A 22,372-nucleotide genomic window follows, 5' to 3' on the forward strand; every position below is an offset into this window, starting at 1 on the left:
CGGCCCTAAACACCTCAGAGAAAAACCTTCTGATCACATTGTCACTTTAGATGACATCACCATGGCTTCCAGTTCTACTGTGAGGAACCTTGGAGTTATTTTTGACCAGGAAATGTCATTTGCTTCACACATATAACTCATTTCCAGAACAGCCTTCTTCCACCTGCGCAACGTTAGGAAAAACATTTTGTAGTAACTCCGTAAGCACCTGCTGGTTAACCGACATAAACCAGCTTGATCAGCAGCAGAAGTTACTACGGTTACTCCATGATGATTCATTTAAGACAAGATAATGGAATGGAAGTCGTACTTAAATGAGCCTGAATTAACTAAATAATGTCACCTGTGAAAGTTTAATAAAAACATTTGATTTTCATTTTAGACGACGATGAGGTCACACTTCATCACCACTGTTCAACAAACTGACTTTATTTATAAAATCTAAAATGAGTCATTTAACATAAGCAGAGTTCGTCATAAAAACAGACTCCGGTGATTCAGAACACAATTACAACAGGAGCAAGATGTTGATTAAGTGTGAGACTGCTCTGCTGTTTGTGCGGTCAGTCGCTCTGGCTCTGGACAGATGGACGCAGTGTCCTCTCTGGACGCAGTGTCCTCTCTGGACGCAGTGTCCTCTCTGGACAGCAGGTTGTTTCTGCGGAGGTGACAGGCCTGCTGGTACGGAGGCTGGATGGGCGGCTGCGTGGGGGGCGTGTACTCGTACAGTTTATCAGAATCCAGCTAAAGAAAAGAAAATCAGTCAATCAATAACAGACGGTTACTACATTTATCTGCAACTATTTTGAAAAAAGACTGATTGGAGTGAAGTGGAACCGTTTCAGTCGTGTTTCAGTCGTGTTTCAGTCGTGTTTCAGTCCCGTTTCAGTCGTGGTTAAGTCCCGTTTCATTCGTGTTTCAGTTGTGTTTCAGTTGTGTTTCAGTCGTGTTTCAGTCCCGTTTCAGTCGTGTTTCAGTCCCGTTTCAGTCCCGTTTAAGTCGTGTTTCAGTCGCGTTTCAGTCATGTTTCAGTCCCGTTTCAGTCGTGTTTCAGTCCCGTTTAAGTCGTGTTTAAGTCGTGTTTCAGTCGTGTTTAAGTTGTGTTTCAGTCCCGTTTCAGTCAAGTTTCTGGTCAATTTATAAGGTAAATAAACGTAACCTAAAAACATGATGATAATTCACTGTCATAGTGAAACTGAATAACAATGATCCATGTTTCAGTTGATCTGTAGACAAATGATGTAATAAATAAATGATATATAATATATGATAAATCTGACCTGCAGAGGGTAAGTCCTGTCTGAGTCAAAGGCACTGAGGTCACCACAGGCCAGGAACGGCACAATGACACGGTTTGGACCTTCCAGCTGGTTAAAGTCCACATCTGATGGACAGAGACAGACAGAAAACTTTTTTAAATCATGTCAAATTCAGCAAATTCATCGTCTGCTCTGAGACGCTGAGGGCGTGTCCTCACACACACCAGAGTTAACCTAAGTCACCTGGCACGGGTTAGTGGAGATCTGTACAGCGTTGGAGGAGCTGGCAGAAATACTAAACTCTCATCCCTGATTACGAGAATGGACGACGTGGAGAAGCGAGTGAAGTATTTGGAAGCAACTGAGCAAGCTAATCCGCCGACTAGCAAGACGGATGTCAGATAGGGGACAAATTAGAAGACGTGGAGAATCACTCCAGACGCAACAATGTTCACGTCAGCGGCTTTCTGGAAGGCAACGGGAACGGGAACGTGGCGAGATTCCTGGAGGAGCTGCTGCCAGATTTGAATATGGAGGCGAGAGATCAAACACTGGGAGACCAATTCTAATTAATGAGTCATATTTAGCGTGTTTATGTTTTTATGTTTTAATCTCTAACACCATTAATAAAAGTAATTTGCCTTCTGTGTAAGAAGGAGTGCAGCCACAGCTTACGTTAGCAGTTTAGCGAGCCGTAGCAGAGCTCCTCGCCAAACTAAACTGGAGGAGAACATGATTTTCTTAATCCACATCACGTGCTGAAACAGACCATAATATGTGAGAAAGGCCTGATAGTTACCATAGGCGTGATCCAGCAGAGGGTTGGACATGTTGGGGATGTAACCTTCAGGGGGAGAGTAATTCTGACACACGACAAACGCCTCTACACACACACACACACACACACACACACACACACAAACACACAGAGGAAGAGCGTGGGTTTCAGCAGTTCACACATCATGGGTTCATGAATGAGGTCAAATCTGTCGCCGGTCAACTCACCGATGCTGGAGTTCCTGCTGCTGCGAGGCTTCGCACACGTCACACCACTGAAGAAGATCTTCAGCTGAGAGTAGAGCAGGACCACGTCTTTACCTCTGAAGATCTGAGACAAGGGTTCAAACAGCCTGCTTTGGTGGATTTCAATGACCATGCTCGTGTTTACATCAGAAAACCCCAAGTTGCTCCTAAATGTGTGCGAGCAACGGTAACCGACGCACCACCGCTGGTTAACCCACACAAACGTCTCGTATAAAGCAGCTTCTGGTCGTCAACACTGCTGAAGTGCAACATCAACACAGAGCATTTCACTTTACAACATGTGTTTGCTCGAGCACGTCTTGAATAAACTGCTGTAAAATACCTTTTCACTGCAGTTTTCATGTCAACATGTGACTGTCAAAATAAAGGCACTTCCTGTTCAATTGAATTACCTCCACATGCTAATCCTTACTGCAATTTAACGTCGTAACAATGTATACTAAACACTCAGTATCGCAAGATCTAAGTAATACTTTATCAGGTTTTCATTATCGGCTGAAAAACCAATACTGATACAAACTGATATTACATAAATAGGCCAATATCGGGCCGATATTATCGCTGGGCCGATATTATCGCTGGGCCGATATTATGGGACATCCCTGCTGCTAACAGCTCCATGTGCAGGCAGAAGATAATCTCTTTCAGACTTCTTCGTGGTCACTTCTCTGAGCTGTCAGTCACATCCCAACCTGCTGGTGTCTGTAAACAGACTGGAGTGACGCAGTAACGCAGTAACTCTGTGGCCATATAAAACAAATCACTTCCTGTGTAAAGTGCAGGACTGTTGCTGGGCAACACAACATCTTAATACTGCTATATTAAGACACAGCTGAAGCTTTGTTAACAGAGAAAGTGCAGCATTGCTCAAACATGGACTCACTTTGGCCACAAACGTTCCTCCAGGTTTCAGGACATGCGTGGTGATATTTAGAGCCTGAAACACAAGCATGACAATATAAAGGTATTAAATAACCATGAATGTTCACATCTGTGAATGTACAATATAGAAAAACATCAACAACAAGACGATAAAAAGGTAAACATTAGGGATGTTTGATATTGTCCAACACCTCATTTCCGATTCCGATATCAACTGATACCGATACACACACAGACACACACTGAACTCTTCCTGTCTGCAGCTGAGACGCTCAGAAAACAGATGACTGATTGACAGAGTCATAGAAGGTCTTAGGGACTGCTCCCTTCACTGCAAAAGACCTAATGCTGTGTTCACACGATGCAACGACAAGTTTACATACAAAGTCATTGCACAGGCCAAAATACAGCCACTTCCGTCCATGGCGTCCATCACTTCTGTTGTGAACACAGCATAAGTCTCCTTGACAGGTGGAGTCTGCTCTGACCCTTCCTGTACAGAGCAGCAGGGTCAGAACGGTCCACCCTGGTACTTAGAGGATGTCACCATCTCAGTGTCCATCTGCTGGAGGTTCACCAGTGTTGGAGGAGTGTCATCGCTGACGGAAATCCACCACCTGTTCTTTAACTTGTCAGCACAACGTCAAAGAGCATGTGAATCCAGACAGACAGACAGACAGACAGACAGACAGACCTCTCTACTTACAGCTAACAGCAGCTGAGCCTGGATGTACTCATCCACATCGTGGAGGCCAGTTACTGTGAAGACAGAACCAAGAATATCTCCTGAGGAACAATTAAACAACAAGGAGACGAAGGAAAGTCAAGATGTTAGAAAGTGAGCATCAAACCATCTGGAGCTCCATCACACACCACAAGGTCGGCTGGATGACCCTCAAAATGACGGATTATCTCCTGAGCTGTGGACACCTAAGAGGAAGAAGATAGACCCCGTTCACACCTGGTGTTAACATCCTTCCTGTGTGATCTGATCACAAAGGTTCAGTTCTAAGTGCTGCTCTTAGTGTCTAATACAGTGTATTAGATGTCAGTTATTAGAGACCCCCACAGAGATTAGATTATAATTCTAATCCTGCCTCAGCCATGTCCCTGTCCCTGTCTTTACCTTGGTGATGTCTCCCTGGATCTGAGTGACTCCTGGCAGAGGAGCCATGGCCTGAAGGTCCACAGCGACAATCTTCACCTGTTCAGCCGTCTCCTCCTGACCTCTGAATGGAAAAACAAGTGCAGCATTTGTTAATGAATAACAATTAAATGAAATTGTAAAAAAAAAAAAAAACATTCTGCCCATGTGAATATACAGCATATATATATATGTTAAAACTATAACCTGAGTTTGCGGCTGAGGACCTGGCTCCAGCTGCCGGGGGCTGCACACAGATCTACTGCTCTGTTCACACCTGAGAGACCAAGCAAATCTTTTAATTAATCACACATTTAATAAAAGACAGCTGGAGAATACAGACAGGGACAGAAGGACGGGTGGATGGGAGGCAGCAGTAAAAGGTCGGGATGGGAATTGGTATCGACCAGTTTTAGTATCGGTCAGTACTGGTATCGGTCAGTTTTGATATCAGTCAGTATTGGTATCAGTCAGTATTGGTATCGGTCAGTTTTGGTATCGGTCTGTATTGGTATCGGTCTGGACAGATAAAAATGTAAAATCTCATACAATCCAAAAATCATATGTGTCGCATGCTTCACCTTAATCAGGGGTTGCACTACTGGAATTTGTAAGAACCACAGAAGACAGACTGTTGTTAATAATGACAAGAACTGACCTATGACCTATGACCTATGATCGGGAAAACCAGAATGTTTGATTTGTCAGAATGAATTATGATGAACGGAACAACTGCCACACATTTCTATTTTTAAATGTAGTGTATCTGCAGGACTTTAGGTTCTCGCAGCCAGTGTTGACCGTACAAAGGGCTGGGACGTGTCAGAGACGTCCCAGAGACGTCCCAGACACGTGTCTGGGACGTGTCAGGGACGTGTCAGGGACGTGTCAGGGACGTGTGCCGGGTCTCACCTGTGAACAGATTAAATTCTTGGTCGAGCTGCAGGAGTTTAAAAGCGCTCCTTGCTCTCCAGCCCTCCTCTTTGGCTAGACGGTAGTAAATGTCCCGCTTGTCTTTGGAAGAGCGACCCATCCTGACCACCGGGTTCTCTGAAGGACAAACACAAACCTTGTTACACACATATAGGGTTTAACAACGTCACAATCTCGACCTGAAAGCAAAGGTGGAATCGAGGATTTAACCACGCCCCCCAGTGTGACGTCCTGCAGGCGTACCAGAGGGAAAAAACAGTGTTGTGGTAGTAGCCCATGGATGTATTATAAGAACTGGATGTAGCTCCGCCCCCTCTGTCTTGAAGACAATGTTGTCTTGGTGGCCACTCGTGGTACTGCAACAAAAAATACTCACGCGGCCCAAAAAGCAATTTTCCCATTGAGCACAATAGTAAAAGAGTGTAAAGGTGTCCACAGGACACCTGGAGACATGGACACAGGCACGTATTGATGTTTATATTCTATAAAAAGCCCAGAAAAGTCTTATTTCCCCGAGTGACGTCACAGGTGTGTACGAGCACAGCAAAGCGCGGCCACGTGACGTCTCTGTACGGCTGCTGTCAGGGAACCGTACGAATACTTACGAGAAATGTGAATAAATGAAGACAATGATGGGTTTTCTTTTATATTTTTAAAAACATTACAACAAAGCTCGGTTTAGTTATTTATTCGTCGCTCATTAGCATTTATTTTCAAACTTATTATCGATGTATTAACGAGCTGCTGTGTGGATTCACACTAACATCGTGAACACGGGGCAGATGACGGTGTGATGACCTGAGACCTGCGGACACTTCACCACTGATTCCCGGGGAGGCTGCTCGTCTTATCGGTTATATAACCTAACTAATAACCCATGTGAAAAACTGACATTTCACCAGCCGCCACTGCTGTAGTACATATGCGAGACCTGAGAGTGGCGCTGTAGAGCTGCTACAAAATACAGCAACAGTAAAGATGTTGAACATGCACATAAAACGCTGTGTACAAAGTTATTTTTGTAAATACAGCTTTACAAAATAATCTTACACTACAATGTATACAATAACAGACACAGAGGGCACACAGTTAGCAGCTGATATACTGGATATTCCACATAAATAACATTGTGTGCGCAGAACACAATGATGGTTTGATGGTAACTAAGTAAGTGACGCTGCTCTTGTCAGTGGCTAACAAGCGGGTAACAAGCGGACATAACCAGCCGCGATCATGCAGCAAACGCCGGGTAAAAGTGCCGGATGAGCCGCTGTTGGAGATGACTGCAGTGGTTAGGGTCAGTGTTTGAAAGCATCAGATCACAGACGAACCTCGTTATCCACAGCTACAAATACACACGTAATAATATATATAAAAACACATCATTTCATGTTTGACTCACGTTCACGTGTCGACGACAGAAACACTGGTGTTGTGAGGTGTCCTCGAAGCGCCTGTTGAAAATAACCTATAAGGACCAGGGGTATGGTCTTCTTCTTCTTCTTCTTCTTCTTCTTGTTTTTGTTTTACGGCGGTTGGCATCCATCTATAGGAGCATTACCGCCCCCTTCTGCTCTGGAGTGTGAACCAGAAAAAAGACCACCTTCACAACACACACACACACACACACACACTGTCCAACCTTATATCCTTTAAGAACGTGACTACTATCCTGACTCGTGCTCTCTCACTCATCTCCATTATTCCCTTTAAATTAATAATCTCCTGAGACTGTTTTTCATCACCTCTCTATTCGCCTCATATGCCGACCCCTCAGAAGCACACGCCCCACAGGTTCCTCCTCTCACACCGTCCTGTCTGATGCTTCTCGAACAACTGAAGCGACTCCTTCAGTGCACAGTGATCCGATTGCTGATCACTGCCCTCGGCGACCACCTGTCTGAGCAACGCATTTGACATGTCCTGTAGCACCACCTAGTGGCCAGACAGTGATGTTACAGTGGGAGGAAACAACACGAGAGACGAGCTGTTGCTGCTGAAGACTGAGAGAAGAAGAGATCCGAGATCAGAGATCAGAGATCATCATCAGCAGCAGCAGCAGCACAAGAGGGAATCGAACCCTAACCCTCCAGACTGTGACGAGACAGGTTTACAGCAGAATCACTCTACTCTGACCGTAAGTAAACTTTTCATTTACGTTCTCACATTCAAACCTGAACCAGCTGGACTTTGAGCTCATAGTCACGTGACCCGAGTCCAGTCAGAAAGATCTTTAAATCACTATCTCGTGACATGATCGCGAGTGAACATGGAAGTGTGACTTATTGAAGATATTGGATGTAAAATAATTCCTTATTTGAAAAAGTATGTCATGCGAAAACGACAAAATGTGGTGCAACAACATTGGATTCATTTGTTTTCCCGTGCGCGCCGATATTCTCTCCTTTACGATACATCGCCCATACAAAGTCCTATTTCCGCTTATCCAAAGCGCGCACGAGGTAATAAAATGTTAAATTAGCCGTTAAAAAAAATTATATATTATCATTGTGATGAAATATGAAATAAAAAAATTGTACATCTGTGAAGCTGTTGAAGTGAAGTTGCCTTATACATATATATATACATATATATATGTACATACTATGTACATATATATGTTTATATTTATGTATGCATCAACATGTTCAGCTGATGAGGAAGAACTGAACGTTCTTCCAGAAATACATACGCGTATACATATATACATACATGCAGGGATGGGCACAAATACATCAAAATGTATTTCCAAATAAAATACAAAATACCCACCTTAAAAATGTATCAAAATAAGCTACAAAATACAGCAGCCAAACATGTATCAAAATAAAATACTGTATTTTTGTATTTTCAAAATACTACAAAATACTTCTTTCTAAAAGCCTTTTTCGTCTCTCCCTTCACTTGTGCACAGTATCTGGAAAAACATCTGAAAGCAAGAGACTCCTTCCATAATCTCAGTCTACAGATTAGATATGCTGACCCCTCATGTTAGACATCCCAATATAAACTTCTGCCCTTACCCTATTGTTGTATTACAGCCCACTATGAATCAGTGACAATAACTCAAAGACAATACAAATGGATGATTTATTTTGAAATTTAAACTACAGTAGGAAGCATAAACACCACCACTACCACACTTGGTGAGTTTCATCACAATGCACAACAAAAAAGTAAAAAGTAAAAACTAAAAAAACAGGTTGTCACATTAATACTGTAAAACAGAAAAAAGAAAGGAAAAGGGTAAACTCAAGTGTGATCTAATCATGTGCAAAGCAGTGTGTATAACCTAGTGGTGTCTCCTCAGTTAATGCCTTTAAGCACAACTAACTTCTCAAAGAGACTTGCATTCAGATTAATCTGTTAATCAGTCCAGCAATGGAAAACAAAGGCTCTACTGGAGCTGAGGACGGAATGATGGTATTGAACCTTACAAAAAGGTTTTTGATGAGGGGATACTGGTCCAAGGATGGCAAGTCCTTCCTTTGGTCCTCCAAAAGTGAAGTGACTCTAGCTCAGCCTTGCTATGAATAGACTTCTGGAAAACCTTTACGTCTTCTGTGAAGATGAAGAAGTCATCCTCTTCCTCTACCGTAGAAGTTGCGTTCGAAGCCTCACTCTCAGTCACAAGCTCAAGATCAGTGGCAGCCTGAAGCATCAGTTCTTGGATTCATTGGTTTTTACTTGCCATATGTGGAGGCAGCCAGCGCATATTAAAGTACGGATGGGTCAAACTTGCCAGGATCGCTTCGTTTACTTCTGGTCGAAGATCTAGAAAGGCACCAAATCTCCGCTGGAAACCATCCACTATGGCATGCAGAAGGTGCAAACAGTAACGGAGGTTGTTGGCACACAGAGCTTCAAGCTTAGCCTCTATTGCAAATAAGGTTGGACTTAATTCTGCGTAATATCACGGTGACTGGCTCTGCAATCGATCAATTGCCTGCGCAAGGGGTTTCAGGACTTTGGTCTTCAATGTACTCCATCTCTGCATCCTTAAACAATGGCAGGTTTAACTTTGTCATGAGATCATGGAGTGTCTCGCGGATGCTGCAGAGCTGATGAAGGCTGTCCTATAGAGAGTTCCAATGCTTCGCACAAGGTGTAATTAACCTGAATTTCAATACTGCAGACACAGTTCCACAGTGCAGAACATTTTCCCATTGTAGAGTTGTTAAGACACGACAAGCTAGAGTGTTCTTTCATGGCCTTTTTTGCATCAATTGTCGCAACCAGACTTAGAGTATGGCACCCGCATCGCAAATGAGTTGGTAAAATAATGCCAGTCTCATTTTCCTCAGAGTCTGAAGAGTCTATTGCGATAAATGAGAGATCTTCTCCATCGTTTTGACTCTGCTCATCCACACACACTGCTGAAATATTCAATTCTTTAAATGCTTTGATGAAATTGGACCCATTGTCTGTTACTGTAGCAACAACACGTTCCTGGGACAGCCCATATTCGGCGTGGATTTCATCCAGTGTCCCTAACCCTAACCACATATTGACAATGACGTACACAACTCCTATGTAGGCTATAGGCTACATGAGACAAACAGAAACCGTGTTACAACAATAACTTTAAAAACGTGATTCTTTGAATGTTCACTGGCAAAATCAAAGAGAGTGAAACTAACACAGCGAGTTAGTTAGCCTTACAAAGAACACCTATAATTACACTGAACAGGAACATGCCATAAAAAGAGTGATTCATGGTTGAGAATAAATGTGTTACTAAAATAAACTAGGTCAATTTGGTTGCTCACCTTGCTTTGAAACAACTTCTGACAGGTAAGGACAAAGTACCAAGTACTGACTCAATCTGCAGCACTGTACGTTTTGTGTTGTGAGTGCAATCATGTGCATGCCCATAGCAGAAAGTATTTTACAGTATTACAGTAGAAAATACAAAAATACACAACACTGAAGTATTTTGAAACAAAATAGGAAGGCATTTTCATCATCTCAATAAAATACAAATTACAAAATAGTATTTTGTATTTTAAATACATGTATTAGAAATACTGCCCATCCCTGAATACATGTGTATATATGTATATATTTCTGTATGTATCAACATGTTCAGCTGATGAAGAAGAACTGAACGTTCTTTCAGAAATACATATGCATATACATATATACATGTGTATATATGTATATAATTCTGTATGTATCAACATGTTCAGCTGATGAAGAAGAACTGAACGTTCTTTCAGAAATACATATACATATATACATGTATATATTTCTGTATGTATCAACATGTTCAGCTGATGAAGAAGAACTGAACGTTCTTTCAGAAATACATATGCATATACATATATACATGTGTATATATGTATATAATTCTGTATGTATCAACATGTTCAGCTGATGAAGAAGAACTGAACGTTCTTTCAGAAATACATATACATATATACATGTATATATTTCTGTATGTATCAACATGTTCAGCTGATGAAGAAGAACTGAACGTTCTTTCAGAAATACATATGCATATACATATATACATGTGTATATATGTATATCATTCTGTATGTATCCACATGTTCAGCTGATGAAGAAGAACTGAACGTTCTTTCAGAAATACATATGCATATACATATATACATGTGTATATATGTATATAATTCTGTATGTATCAACATGTTCAGCTGATGAAGAAGAACTGAACGTTCTTTCAGAAATACATATACATATATACATGTGTATATATGTATATATGTATATCATTCTGTATGTATCCACATGTTCAGCTGATGAAGAAGAAGAACTGAACTCTTTCTTCCACAAAGTAGAGTTACCACAGCTTTCCTCAGAGCAGCAGGATCGCCTGGATACTCCCATAACAGAGGCTGAAGATTTGACCTAACGTCATTCACAAGGATCAAGTGGGTTTAATAAAACATGAGGAGACTGTTTCACTTCGTTTGGATGAATAGAACGATGAAAAAGCTTTTGATCCAGGGTGGAAGGGGCTTTTTTATTTGGGTTTGGTGATGCTTTTTGCAGATTGATAAGAGTCGTGTGCTCTTAACTAACAGGATAATATCTCAGTTGTTCAGTGTTACCAGGTCAACTAGACAGGGGTGCAGCCTAAGCCCACTATTGTTCACAATTTTCTTAGAACTATTAGCCACATTGATTAGAGCAGAGTCAAGAATAAAGGACATGTGAACTCGCTGCGCCTTCACCCGGCAGGGAACATAAATAGTTTCTTTATGCTGATGATATTCTGGTTCTAAAGTCTCTGGTTATCATAAATCAGAAGCCATGCCAGTGTCTCAAACATGTTCACGCAGTCAACTAACACAATTGTTATAGATTGTTTGGGCAAATAGTTGAATAGTGAAGATAATGTCTCCTTGGAGACAGAACTATGGTGGTATATTTTTGGAAGTTTAAAAACTGGCTTTGTTACATGTTGGAAGGAGCCTCAGGCTCAACTCAGATGTGCAGAAAGTGCTTGTGAGGAAATGTTGATGTTGAAGAAATGACAAATATATGTCAAGAGAGAACAGCTAAAGGTATTGTTTCGCCGATCTGCCGGGTATTGCCTACGAGCGGGTGCATGTGACGACGGGCTCGCAACTGCATGCGCGCAACAGCGAGCGCACGGCTCCGCAGCGCATCAACAGGTGATCACAATCGCACTCATTAGGAACGCACGGCAGAAACCCCGGAACAAAATAAGGAGTGAGCATTCAGTCAGTAGCTTGCAACGCAACAAACGGCAGCAGAAGAAACGAAAGCTGAATAACCACAGGAGTAAAACACGCATGGAAGCAGAAAGGATCAAGGAGGCTACCGGTAAGCTCGCAGCTCTTTTCCGGACAGAGATGGACTGATGTTGATGCGCTGTGCGCCTATTGTTTGTATAAAAAAGAAATAATTATGTTTATATTAAAATCGCCTGGATTGTTTTAATTTCGGTTAATGGTAATTGAAAATGTCATGATAAATATGTTAAATAATCTTGGTTAAAATATAAAATGTCAGGTTGATTAAGGGCAATGGTTCTAAAAAGTGGAACTAGTTTATTTAATTTATTTATACAGTATTTGCCTAATTTAAATGTTTGAATTAAATGTGGGAATATTCATTTGAATTGTTTATTTAAATACTGTACTTCAATAGAACTTTATTTATTTAATGAAATTGTTTTATTTTGTATGTTTAAAGGTTTTTCACCTACAACGACCACCACTTCGTTACTGGTCAATAAACTCAAGAAAGAGAGTGAAATCCTGAGTCTGGTCTATTTTCTTCCCTTATCAAGTGTGGGAAACCATGACGTTGAAATACACTTGCCAGGTATTGTGATCGATAATACCTATCGATAAGTGTTACATTAAGGCCTTACACTGCCCTTCACATCTGAATGTCTTTTCCTCTGCGGAGGTATTATACATAAAAAGAGACTTGATCGTGGTTTATAAATAATGAATAAATCATTTTAATTTGAAGAGTTTCTCATCATACTCGGTTGAGTGCTGTATGTGTATTTTATGAATACTTAAACACTAGCAGCACTGTAAGAAGGAACAATGGTTAAAACAATGAATTTATTCATGAAAAGTGATGTGTGTGGGAGAACTGGGCCGTTTCTCAATATCCATACTTGTGCGTACTTGTGTGTACTTGTGTGTACTCGCGTACTCCTGTACTTGTGAAAACGTCATCAGCCTCAGTCCAAGTGCTGTTCCAATTCTCAAGTAAGCGAACAGCGAGGACGGTTCTCAAACCCGGAAGTGTTCTCGCTCCGCCCATTTTTACCAAGTATGCATCGGAGGTGACTTAAGCGTACTTGCGATGGCCATGTATCCCAGAATACATTTCGGCGGAGCGTAGCAGCAGATAATATAAATATAAATCTGAGTCCCGGAACAAAGTTTTAACATCATTTGAGGCGAGAAATGAGTCATTTAGAATTCAAACATGTGGTTTGTGTATGAAGATATGACGTATTTATAGTTTGTCGGAGGTGATAAGCTCCGCCTCTGCGGACGCTCGGCGCTCACTGTGCCCGGCACAGAGCAGCGTTACCTCGGCCTGTCCTGATGAATGATCCGCTGGCTCAGACGTCGCTGTCATTAGATGCTCGGTGTGATCCATAGATTTGTTGTTGACGTGTTATTTTGTTTTTAATGGAAACGTTTTGACAGTTTGAATTTTAGATTTATATTAAAATCGCACGGTCATTGTATCTGTATTTAAATATAATATGTAAATATTTGATATGTAGAGTAGTGTATATTTGTACAAGTTATATATTTATAGAGTAGTACATATACAGTATATATACATACATATATATATATACTACTCTACAATCAGAATCACCTTTATTGTCATTATACAGTGTACAACGAGATTAAAGGACAGCTCTAGTAGTGCAAGTGAAGAGATAAAAGAATAAAAGAAGAAACAACAAAACCGTGCACCAATACCTTCGATAAAAATTAGAAGGATATGTAAAGAAGTATTTCAAGTATTTACAGTGGGAGCCAGTAAGGGATATATGCAGTATATGATAGTGCATACAGTACATTGTACAGCAGAGTGGATGGATGTTATTTTATATATTGCACTTGGTAAAAGGAGAGGAAAGTTGCACGTTTACAATACAGTACATACAATACAATGCTGTAATATCTATTGTAGTATCATTGTATTGTATATTTTAATAGAAATGAATTAATAAATGAAGTTAAATATTTAAAATGTGAAAATAATAACAATATATATGCATTTATTAAAAGTATTTCATATGTTCATTTATCAACACTGTAGGTGGCAGTAATGAGGCTGCAGCACTTGGCGCCAGCCACCATTCAAACAGCAGAACAATACATACATACTGGCTTACTTGAGTATTGAGAAACAGCCACATACTTGTGTACTCCTGTACTTGGCAAGTATATACTCCCAGCGTACTTCTCAAGTATATACTTCCCAAGTAAGCAAGTACATACTTGCTTACTTGGTGCTTACCATTTACTTGGTGATGGCACAAGCATTACTTGCTTGTGGCCTCACATTCAAAAGAGGTTTGAAAACAGTAAAGATGATGAGAAAATGGATGAATGGAGTTTAAACATTTCATATCTGAATTGAATGTCATATTTGAACACAGTTTTTCGTACTACTAAAAATGTTTTGGATCTTTCTTTTGTCTCCGGTTTTTCCATCAGATCTGACCGTTTCAGGATGACACACGTGAGGCTGTCGGTCCAGCCGTCCAGGGGACTCGTGGATGAGAAGTTCTCTGTCCTGGTCCAGAACGCTCCACCGTCTTTCAAGCTGACTGTCCACGCCCTCTACAAGTGTAGAGACGGCCACAGCTGGGAGGCGTTTGGTCTCTACACTGCTGATGCCTCCGGGAATGTAAACGGTGTGTTGTCCACACAGACGTCTGGAGATTTTAGAATTTGTATTTATTTATGTAATTATTATAATTATTCTTTTGGCTTTCTTTTATATAAAATCTTCACAGTTTCAGAGGATCTTAGTCTGGGCGGGACATATTCTGGGGTTGAACCAATGGGTCTGCTGTGGAGCCTCAGACCAGTTTCAGGCAGCAAACCAGGACTCAGGTACGACAACCAGGGAAAAATAGTGGACTTCTGAGTCAGTTGTCCGTGTCAGAGCTGACTCTCCCATCATCCTTCAGGCTCAGGAACAGTAATACCCAGACTCCCATGGAGGTCACAATCTCAGTGTACCCGTGTCATCAGACTGTGGGGTTTATGGATCAGGTGCCGCTGTCCAGTGTGGTGGTGGAACGCTGGTTCACAGCACCTGGTGTGAGCAGGATCCCCATCACAGAGGGTGGACTCACTGCAACCCTCTTCCTGCCCCCAGGTAGGACCAGTGTAGAGTCCTCACATCAAAGTCACAGCACAGCACTCTGCAACCGTCTGTTGATGTTTGGTGAGTTCTGGGTTCAGATCAACTTCAGCAGAGCTCTGTTTTGTGTTTTGACTCTACTAAAGGACCTGGACCGTTCCCGGCTGTCTTGGACCTGTGGGGGGGTGCAGGGGGGTTGGTAGAGTACCGAGCAGCTCTGCTGGCATCCCATGGTTTTGCTGCTCTGACTCTTGACTACATCACTGCAAAAATCACCATGGAAACGGGGAAGTTGGTGGAGAACGAGTACTTTGAGGTAAACCTGATGAGTGTTCCCAATAATATGGTCGTATGGGAGTAGCACAATGTAAGCAGTAGTAAAAAAAGTATAAAAAGTATAGAATCAGATAGACTTGAATTTTGAATGAATAATACTTAATATTTAATGGCAAATCCTTTGCTGTACACAAACGTGTTTGTTTAAACTAATGGAAAAATAAACAGACATACTTTTAATACATTTGCATAGTTAATTCTGGGTGTGATATCTGTATATTCTTCAATATCTTAATAGCTCACTTACAATGTACAAGCAAATAAAAAACAAAGTGTGGGCAAACCTATTAAAGAAGAAAAACATTGAGGTGCTGTAGCAAGAATCTCTTTGATTTAACTGTTTGTTTTCAGGTGTAACTTGAAGTTAGAGTCACAGCCTGATTCATACTGATAAACCAGGGTTTCAGGTTCACTTTGTTCAGCCATCGTTCTGCTCGTGCCTCTGTGTTTTCCTGCTGCAGCGCGCCTACACTGTCCTGCTGCAGCATCCTCAGGTCATTGGCAGCAGGATTGCAATGCTGGGACTGTCGCTTGGTAGCACTGTCACCCTCAAAATGGCCATCTACTCTGAAGTGATCAAGGTGAGATGCATCTGAAGCACTATTCAAATCTCATCGTTTCTTTCTGTAGGTTTGCTCAGTGGCAGAGTCTCTGACTTTTGCAGTTTCTCCTACAGAACAGAGCTCAAGTCGTCAAATCTGAATGCTAATCAGTGTTTCTCACACACTCTCAGCCTGAGATTGAGGAAATAACATAATACTGTATAATCTGACCTCTCATGAATGTGGATTGTAGTGATATTAAACAGTAAGTAAAAATAATCACATTAAAATGGTACCAAGACTGTTTAATGTAATGTAATCACAGATTTTATTTTTCTTTATTTATCTTTTTAATTTCCACTTTTTTTCTAGTATTAGATTTATTTTTGCTCTAATCATCAGTCACTGATGTAGGTTTATTGTTTGTGAGATGTGTCTGTCTGTCTCTCTGTGTGTCTGTCTGTCTCTCTGTGTGTCTGTCTGTCTCTCTGTGCGTCTGAACAGACTTATCAAACTAATATATACATACTACATACTATATCTGTACTTCATTTCTTTTTTAAGTTGTCCCTTTTTTGTGCGCCTGCACGGAAGTAACATTTTCCTGCAGGTTCATTCTTTCCAAAACTGTTCTATTCAGAGACAAAAGATGTATCAGCAGTTTTAGCACAGGTGCTGCCCCCTTTCAGTTAGTTAAAATGATCGTTATAGGCATAACATTACGCTTATCTTTTAGGAAATGCTATTGCAATATTTAGGGATGTCCCAATCCGATATTGATCGGATTACATCGGACTGCCTCTAAAATCTCCAGTCCATTCCGCTCCAGGTCTTCTATCCAGCAGCGCCCGTTGTGATCATGTGGGCTCTGCGTGTTGGATGCACGTCGATCACATGATCACAACAACAGTGTGTGTGTGTGTGTGTGTGTGCTATTGCTATTTCAGAGGTTAAACATGTTTCTTTAACCTCTGAAATCAGAGGCTAAGCTAGCCGTTAGCACCATGCGATATCGGTATCGGCCAATATTTAAGGCTGTAATATTGGTATCGTATCGTAAGTGAAAAAGTTGTATTTAATATTAATATATACTACTAATATATACTAATACTAATATTTATGTATATATATATAATATATATATAATATACTTACATTTCAAAACAAATTTGCTGCTCCCAGCTGCAACACGTCGCTCCGCCATGTTGTATTGGAAAAGATTTGCCGGTGGCACGCACAGAATTATGGGATACGGTCGGCTGAGAAGGACACACCAGACCTGTCCTTCCCGATCACGCTCACGTCGCTCGCATACGAACGAGTCGACGTAGACCGTTTGAATTGGGACAGCAACGAATCCACACGTCGTAGGGTGTTACACGGCTTGTGTCTCTGTCTGTCTGTCTGTCTGTCTGTCTCTGTAGTGTCTGTGACACTGTGAGGACAGCTTCAGTGACTGACAGACAGACAGCTGTCCTCACAGTGCTCTGTGTGTTCATGTGTTTTTATCAAAAAGAAGAACACATCTCAGAAAAGAGGCGGATTTACAATTTAAATACAATGACAGTAAATTGTATTTCAAAAACAAATGATGGACTCAAGTTTGAAAGAATGGACACAGTGTCTGAGAGTGTCTGTGTGTGTCTGTGTGTGTCTGTGTGTGTCTGCAGCCCAGGTGTGTGGTGTGTGTCAGTGGGTCTCATGTGCAGCCAGTTGGTGGATCTTTGAAGGAAATAATGGCTTTCTTCGCAGAGTAAGTTGATCTGATTGTTTTTTCTTTTCTGAGTGATCTTCATGTTTCTGAATAGAATAAAATATCTTTAATTATCGTTACAAAGTACAACAACATTGAGGTAGAAACCCTCACATCAGTGTAAACAGGTTCCAGACAGCTGTGTCCTGAGGCATGATGGTAAACGTGCTCAAAGCTGCTGTACACTACAGGTCTGCCATTCACCCATTCACCCATTCACTCACACTTTCATACAGTGCATCTATGTGCAGCACATTTTCTATCACTCATCTTTCATAGTTATTCACAAGCTGCCGGCACAGCTGTCGGGAGCAACGTGGAGTTAAGTGTCTTGCCCAAGGACACATCGGCATGTGGACCGGGAATCAAACCCACAACCTTCAGGTTGAAAGACGACACTCTCTAAGCAGTAGTAAAAAGTAAAATTTATATTAAATATATTAAATTAATATTTAATGGAAAATCCTTTGCTGTACATGTTACTGTCTGCTCTACTTTTGTCATCAGAGTTTATCTAAAAGTTTCTGCTGCTGAGTCATTGACACAACCGCTTATTGATGCACGCCTGCTCTGCTGTTCTATTGGTACTGTATTGGTACTGTATTGGTACTGTATTGGTACTGTATAGGCTGCAGCAGAGTCAGAGTAGTTTTATAAATACTGAAGTTAGCTACATAAGTTTTATTGGACTCGCAGATGAATTCTTTGGAAGTTATTGGCCAAAGGTCAAAGTGGCTTCTCAAAATATGTTTTTGGCCTCTAGAATATTCTATCGTTGAAACTGATGGTCAGTGGAGGTATACTGACAGGTAAACTACTGCAGAGTGCCACATGTTGCACTGTGAGTCATTTCCTACAAGTCAAAGATAAAGTATGTTTTTCTTCTTCTTTTTTTGATGGTCAAATCAGAAATGGCAAGAAGAAACGCCTCAACGAGGAGAACCAGTCGATCCTGCGAGATCTGCTGCTGCCAATCCCGACTGACCCGTCATTTAAAGTGGACGTGAGTCACACTGTTTCACAACATGAACATCCCTCACATGTGGACAACGTTCAGTACGACCTGCGTCCTGGATAACCTCATTCTGACCAGATTATGCTCAGAGTTTGGGATTAAAATGCCCCCAAACAGCACTGTAATTTTACTTTAGATTTGGATTCTCAGATAAATTTAATTATTATTAATTATTATTATTATTAGTTAATTAATGACGATGACACGGAAGAAAGTCTAGTACTAAAGCGCAGAGAGAGCTGGTTTCAGATGATATTAATGTGAGGTGAACAGACGTTGAATATATCATATGATCTAACACTGACAGAATGATGATACACTGAGGATGATGTTCTGTTGTGTTGTATGGTTCTTACTCGTGCTGTCAGTTATACGCGTTATTAACGGCGTTAACGCAAACCCATTTTAAGGGCGTCAATTTTTTTCCACGCCCTCCCCACATCCAAGTCATGATGTCTGCAGTGTTACCAACCAAGCTGGCAGAACCCGAACTGTAGTAAGGAGACCACCGAAGACCGCTAGCTCCTTTAGCTCAGATTAGCTCGTTGCGGTAGCAACACATTAAACCACGGGACTGCGTCTGCGTTGAAGAGCGTCACTTTATTCACACACTGCAGGTGATACACAGCCTCTCTTATTATTGTGCGGCTCTCACAATAAGAGGAAGAACTCACAATATGCAGGTGACAGAGATATTGTCTCAATAAAGACAGTATGTTCTATGTTGATAAGAGCAGTAAAATGAGAAAAAATAATGGGACAAAAAGAAATCAAGGGACATTTAGAATAGATACAAATGTGCAATTAATTGCGAGTTAACTATGACATTAATGCGATTAATCGCGATTAAATATTTGAATGGTTTGACAGCACTAGTCTTACAGCTGGTTTTGCTGGTAAATAAAATATTAACTAAATAACTAAAATTCACTCCAGCAGCTGTTTTGATGAAAGTAACGCAAAAGTAGTGTGATGCATTACTTTACAAAGGACGTAACATTATTACATTTTTTAGTAACAAATGTTATGTAATATATTGCATTTTGAAAGTAAACCTGCTAATTTATCATCTGTCTGGTGAATAAACACCAGAAGCTGATTGTTTGCGGTGATGTTCGCTTAGAATCTGCAGCAGGGGAAGAAAAGTGAAATGTTGCTGCTGCTGTTTGTCTCTGAGCAGGTGGGACGACTGCAGTGTCCTCTGCTGCTGGTTGTAGGTGAGGACGATCAGAACTGGCCTGCCTACGAGTCTGCAATGGATGTGAGTTAACTGACCTGTACATGATCATGTTAGAGAGCAGGATGAATCTGAATCAAGTCTTTTATGAAATTCCAAATCGACCAATACTTATATTTAAATGAAATATGGAGAAGAAGAAGCCGGAAGAAAACAAATTATGTCTGTGATGTATTTAAGATTTAAATATCCATTTTATATATTTCTATTGCAAACTCTTCTTCTTCTTCTTCTTCATCTTCTGAAGTAGATGTTGACATATACTGCATGTTCTCTGTTTTACCGTCTCTTCCAGATGAAGGAGATGATGGAGCAAGCGGGAAACAGCCACCAGCTGACTGTCCTTTCTTACCCTAACACTGGTCACCTGATCGACACTCCGTACATGCCACACATCCGAGTCAGCAACTTTGTGTCACCTGGCACTCGTGAAAAATGTAGGTTGACTTTGACGCTGGTAATTCTGTAGATGGAGACAGAGTCAGCGCTGTTTTAATGTTGCTTTTGTTTCTTACTCTTTTCACAGCTATGGTTCTTTGGGGTGGAGAGACTGTAGCACATTCTCATGCTCAGGAGGATGCCTGGAAGAAGACGCTGCTCTTTCTCAGGGAGAATCTGTTTGCAGACCAAAACCCTGATGATAAGAAATCAGTCTGTTAGATATATAACAGACAAATATAAAAGTAAACATACCCACAACCACACAACCTGGTGTTAATAATGAAGATAATTCTACATCTTAGGGTATTCTGCATTTACTACAGCTGTGATTTTCACCTCTAATTTCGTACTTATTCTCACACCTATTAGTGCCTGCTTATAGAGCTGAATCATTTCGCAACTGACACCAAACCACGGTGACATCTGACACTCTGGTTAAACCGTTGTGCTTCTCTTCCATGTCTTCTCAGGAAGACCATATGTCTCAGAGACTGTACTGTCCTGTGGCTAAAACTGCTTTAGAAAATGTCCAAAGTCAGTTGGTGGTCAAACATTAGACCAGTGGCGTAACTGTTGGCGGTGCAGCAGCTGCAGCCACACTGGGGCCAGTGCAGAGTGGGGGCACCTGTCAAGAAACATTTAACTCCATGAGTCCTCTCAGTTGCATGTTGGAGCCTGTCTGGTGTATGAACAGTGGAAACTCTACAGCGCCACTAATACACAGTCCAATCCAATCCAACTTTATTTGTTAAGCACTTTAAAACAACCACAGTGAACCAAAGTGCAGAAGACACAATAAAGAAAAGGCATGGCAGCTCACAAAGGTGATAAGATTAATCTAAAAGACATAAAAACATGGATAAAAACCCACAATAAAAACAGATCAAATAAAATGAATAAAAGAAAATTAAAATGGAAATAACAACTTAGACAGTGTCAAAGGCCAATGAAAACAGAGATTTAAAAACAGAGGCCTGTGTGATGTGCAGTGGCAGATCATTCCATCGCTCCAGGCCTCAACAGCAAAGGCTAAAATGTACGGGCAGTCAGTGGAGTGAAGCTGAAATGGGGGAAATGTGCTCATATTTACGAGTGCCAGTTAAAAGACGCGCTGCATTGTTTTGCAACGTCTTTAGACAAGCGATGGAAGAACTGGCTTCATTTTTTCTTCCGTGATCTGACTGTCATACTTAAAATTAGAATCCATTTGAACTTCCAGGTTTGTGATGGTTGGCTCGATATATTTAAAGGTTAAAAGCCATCCAGGCCTTTATGTCATCCAGACACCTAAGAAAAGGCTGAATGGAATTAGTGAACTTTCTTCTGAGAGGCATGTATAGCTGACATCATCTGCATTACAGTGGAATGAAATACCATGCCACCTAAATATAGAGAGTGGGGGCAGATAGAGAGAGAAGGGGGCCTAAAACTGTGCCCTGAGGAACCACATAGGCGGATACAGAGTCACCAAGGCTGACAAAGAAAGTACCATCTGCCAAGCAGAGGTTGGCGCTAGACTTTTTCGTTGTCTGTCATTTTGACTCACAGGGTTATAAAAATCCCGTCATAATCAATTTTTACCGGTCACTTTAAATGATGGGGCCACACGGGAAGACCCGGGTTCTCCGGCTTCCTCCCACAGTCCAAAAACATGCAATGTGGGGATAGGTAAATTGGACACTCTAAATTGACCATAGGAGTGAGTGTGAGAGTGAATGGTTGTTTGTCTCTATCTGTGTGTGGCCCTGCGATGGACTGGCGAACTGTCCAGGGTGTACCCCGCCTATCGCCCGATGTAGCTGAGATTGGCACAGCACCCCCCGCGACCCTCTGGTGGAGGATAAAGCGGTAGATGATGACTGACTGACTGACTTTAAATGATAATAATGACATATTCAATTGCACATGGACTTAAATCGTGTGCCTGCTTGCGC

General features: G+C 41.3%; 2 protein-coding genes across 2 annotated transcripts; one reads left to right on the plus strand and one right to left on the minus strand.

Moving 5' to 3' along the window:
* Positions 1–408: 408 nt before the first annotated feature.
* ftsj1 (FtsJ RNA 2'-O-methyltransferase 1) lies at positions 409–6,845 on the minus strand. The gene is made up of 11 exons (XM_058645640.1): positions 6,665–6,845; positions 5,242–5,379; positions 4,537–4,606; positions 4,312–4,414; positions 4,037–4,115; positions 3,892–3,944; positions 3,187–3,240; positions 2,265–2,367; positions 2,059–2,142; positions 1,281–1,384; positions 409–744 (listed from the first exon to the last, which is right to left on the minus strand). The coding sequence occupies exons 2-11, from the start codon at positions 5,360–5,362 to the stop codon at positions 532–534; spliced, it is 984 nt and encodes a 327-aa protein (XP_058501623.1). The 5' UTR covers positions 5,363–5,379; positions 6,665–6,845; the 3' UTR covers positions 409–531.
* Positions 6,846–7,214: 369 nt separating this feature from the next.
* LOC131470097 (peroxisomal succinyl-coenzyme A thioesterase-like) lies at positions 7,215–21,603 on the plus strand. The gene is made up of 11 exons (XM_058645639.1): positions 7,215–7,399; positions 14,460–14,659; positions 14,762–14,861; positions 14,939–15,129; positions 15,261–15,430; positions 15,912–16,031; positions 17,663–17,745; positions 18,655–18,748; positions 19,941–20,021; positions 20,293–20,434; positions 20,524–21,603. The coding sequence occupies exons 2-11, from the start codon at positions 14,476–14,478 to the stop codon at positions 20,655–20,657; spliced, it is 1,299 nt and encodes a 432-aa protein (XP_058501622.1). The 5' UTR covers positions 7,215–7,399; positions 14,460–14,475; the 3' UTR covers positions 20,658–21,603.
* Positions 21,604–22,372: the final 769 nt, after the last annotated feature.

The sequence above is a fragment of the Solea solea genome, chromosome 12 (genome assembly GCF_958295425.1).
Source record: "Solea solea chromosome 12, fSolSol10.1, whole genome shotgun sequence".
In the NCBI taxonomy this organism is placed as follows: Eukaryota; Metazoa; Chordata; class Actinopteri; order Pleuronectiformes; family Soleidae; genus Solea; species Solea solea.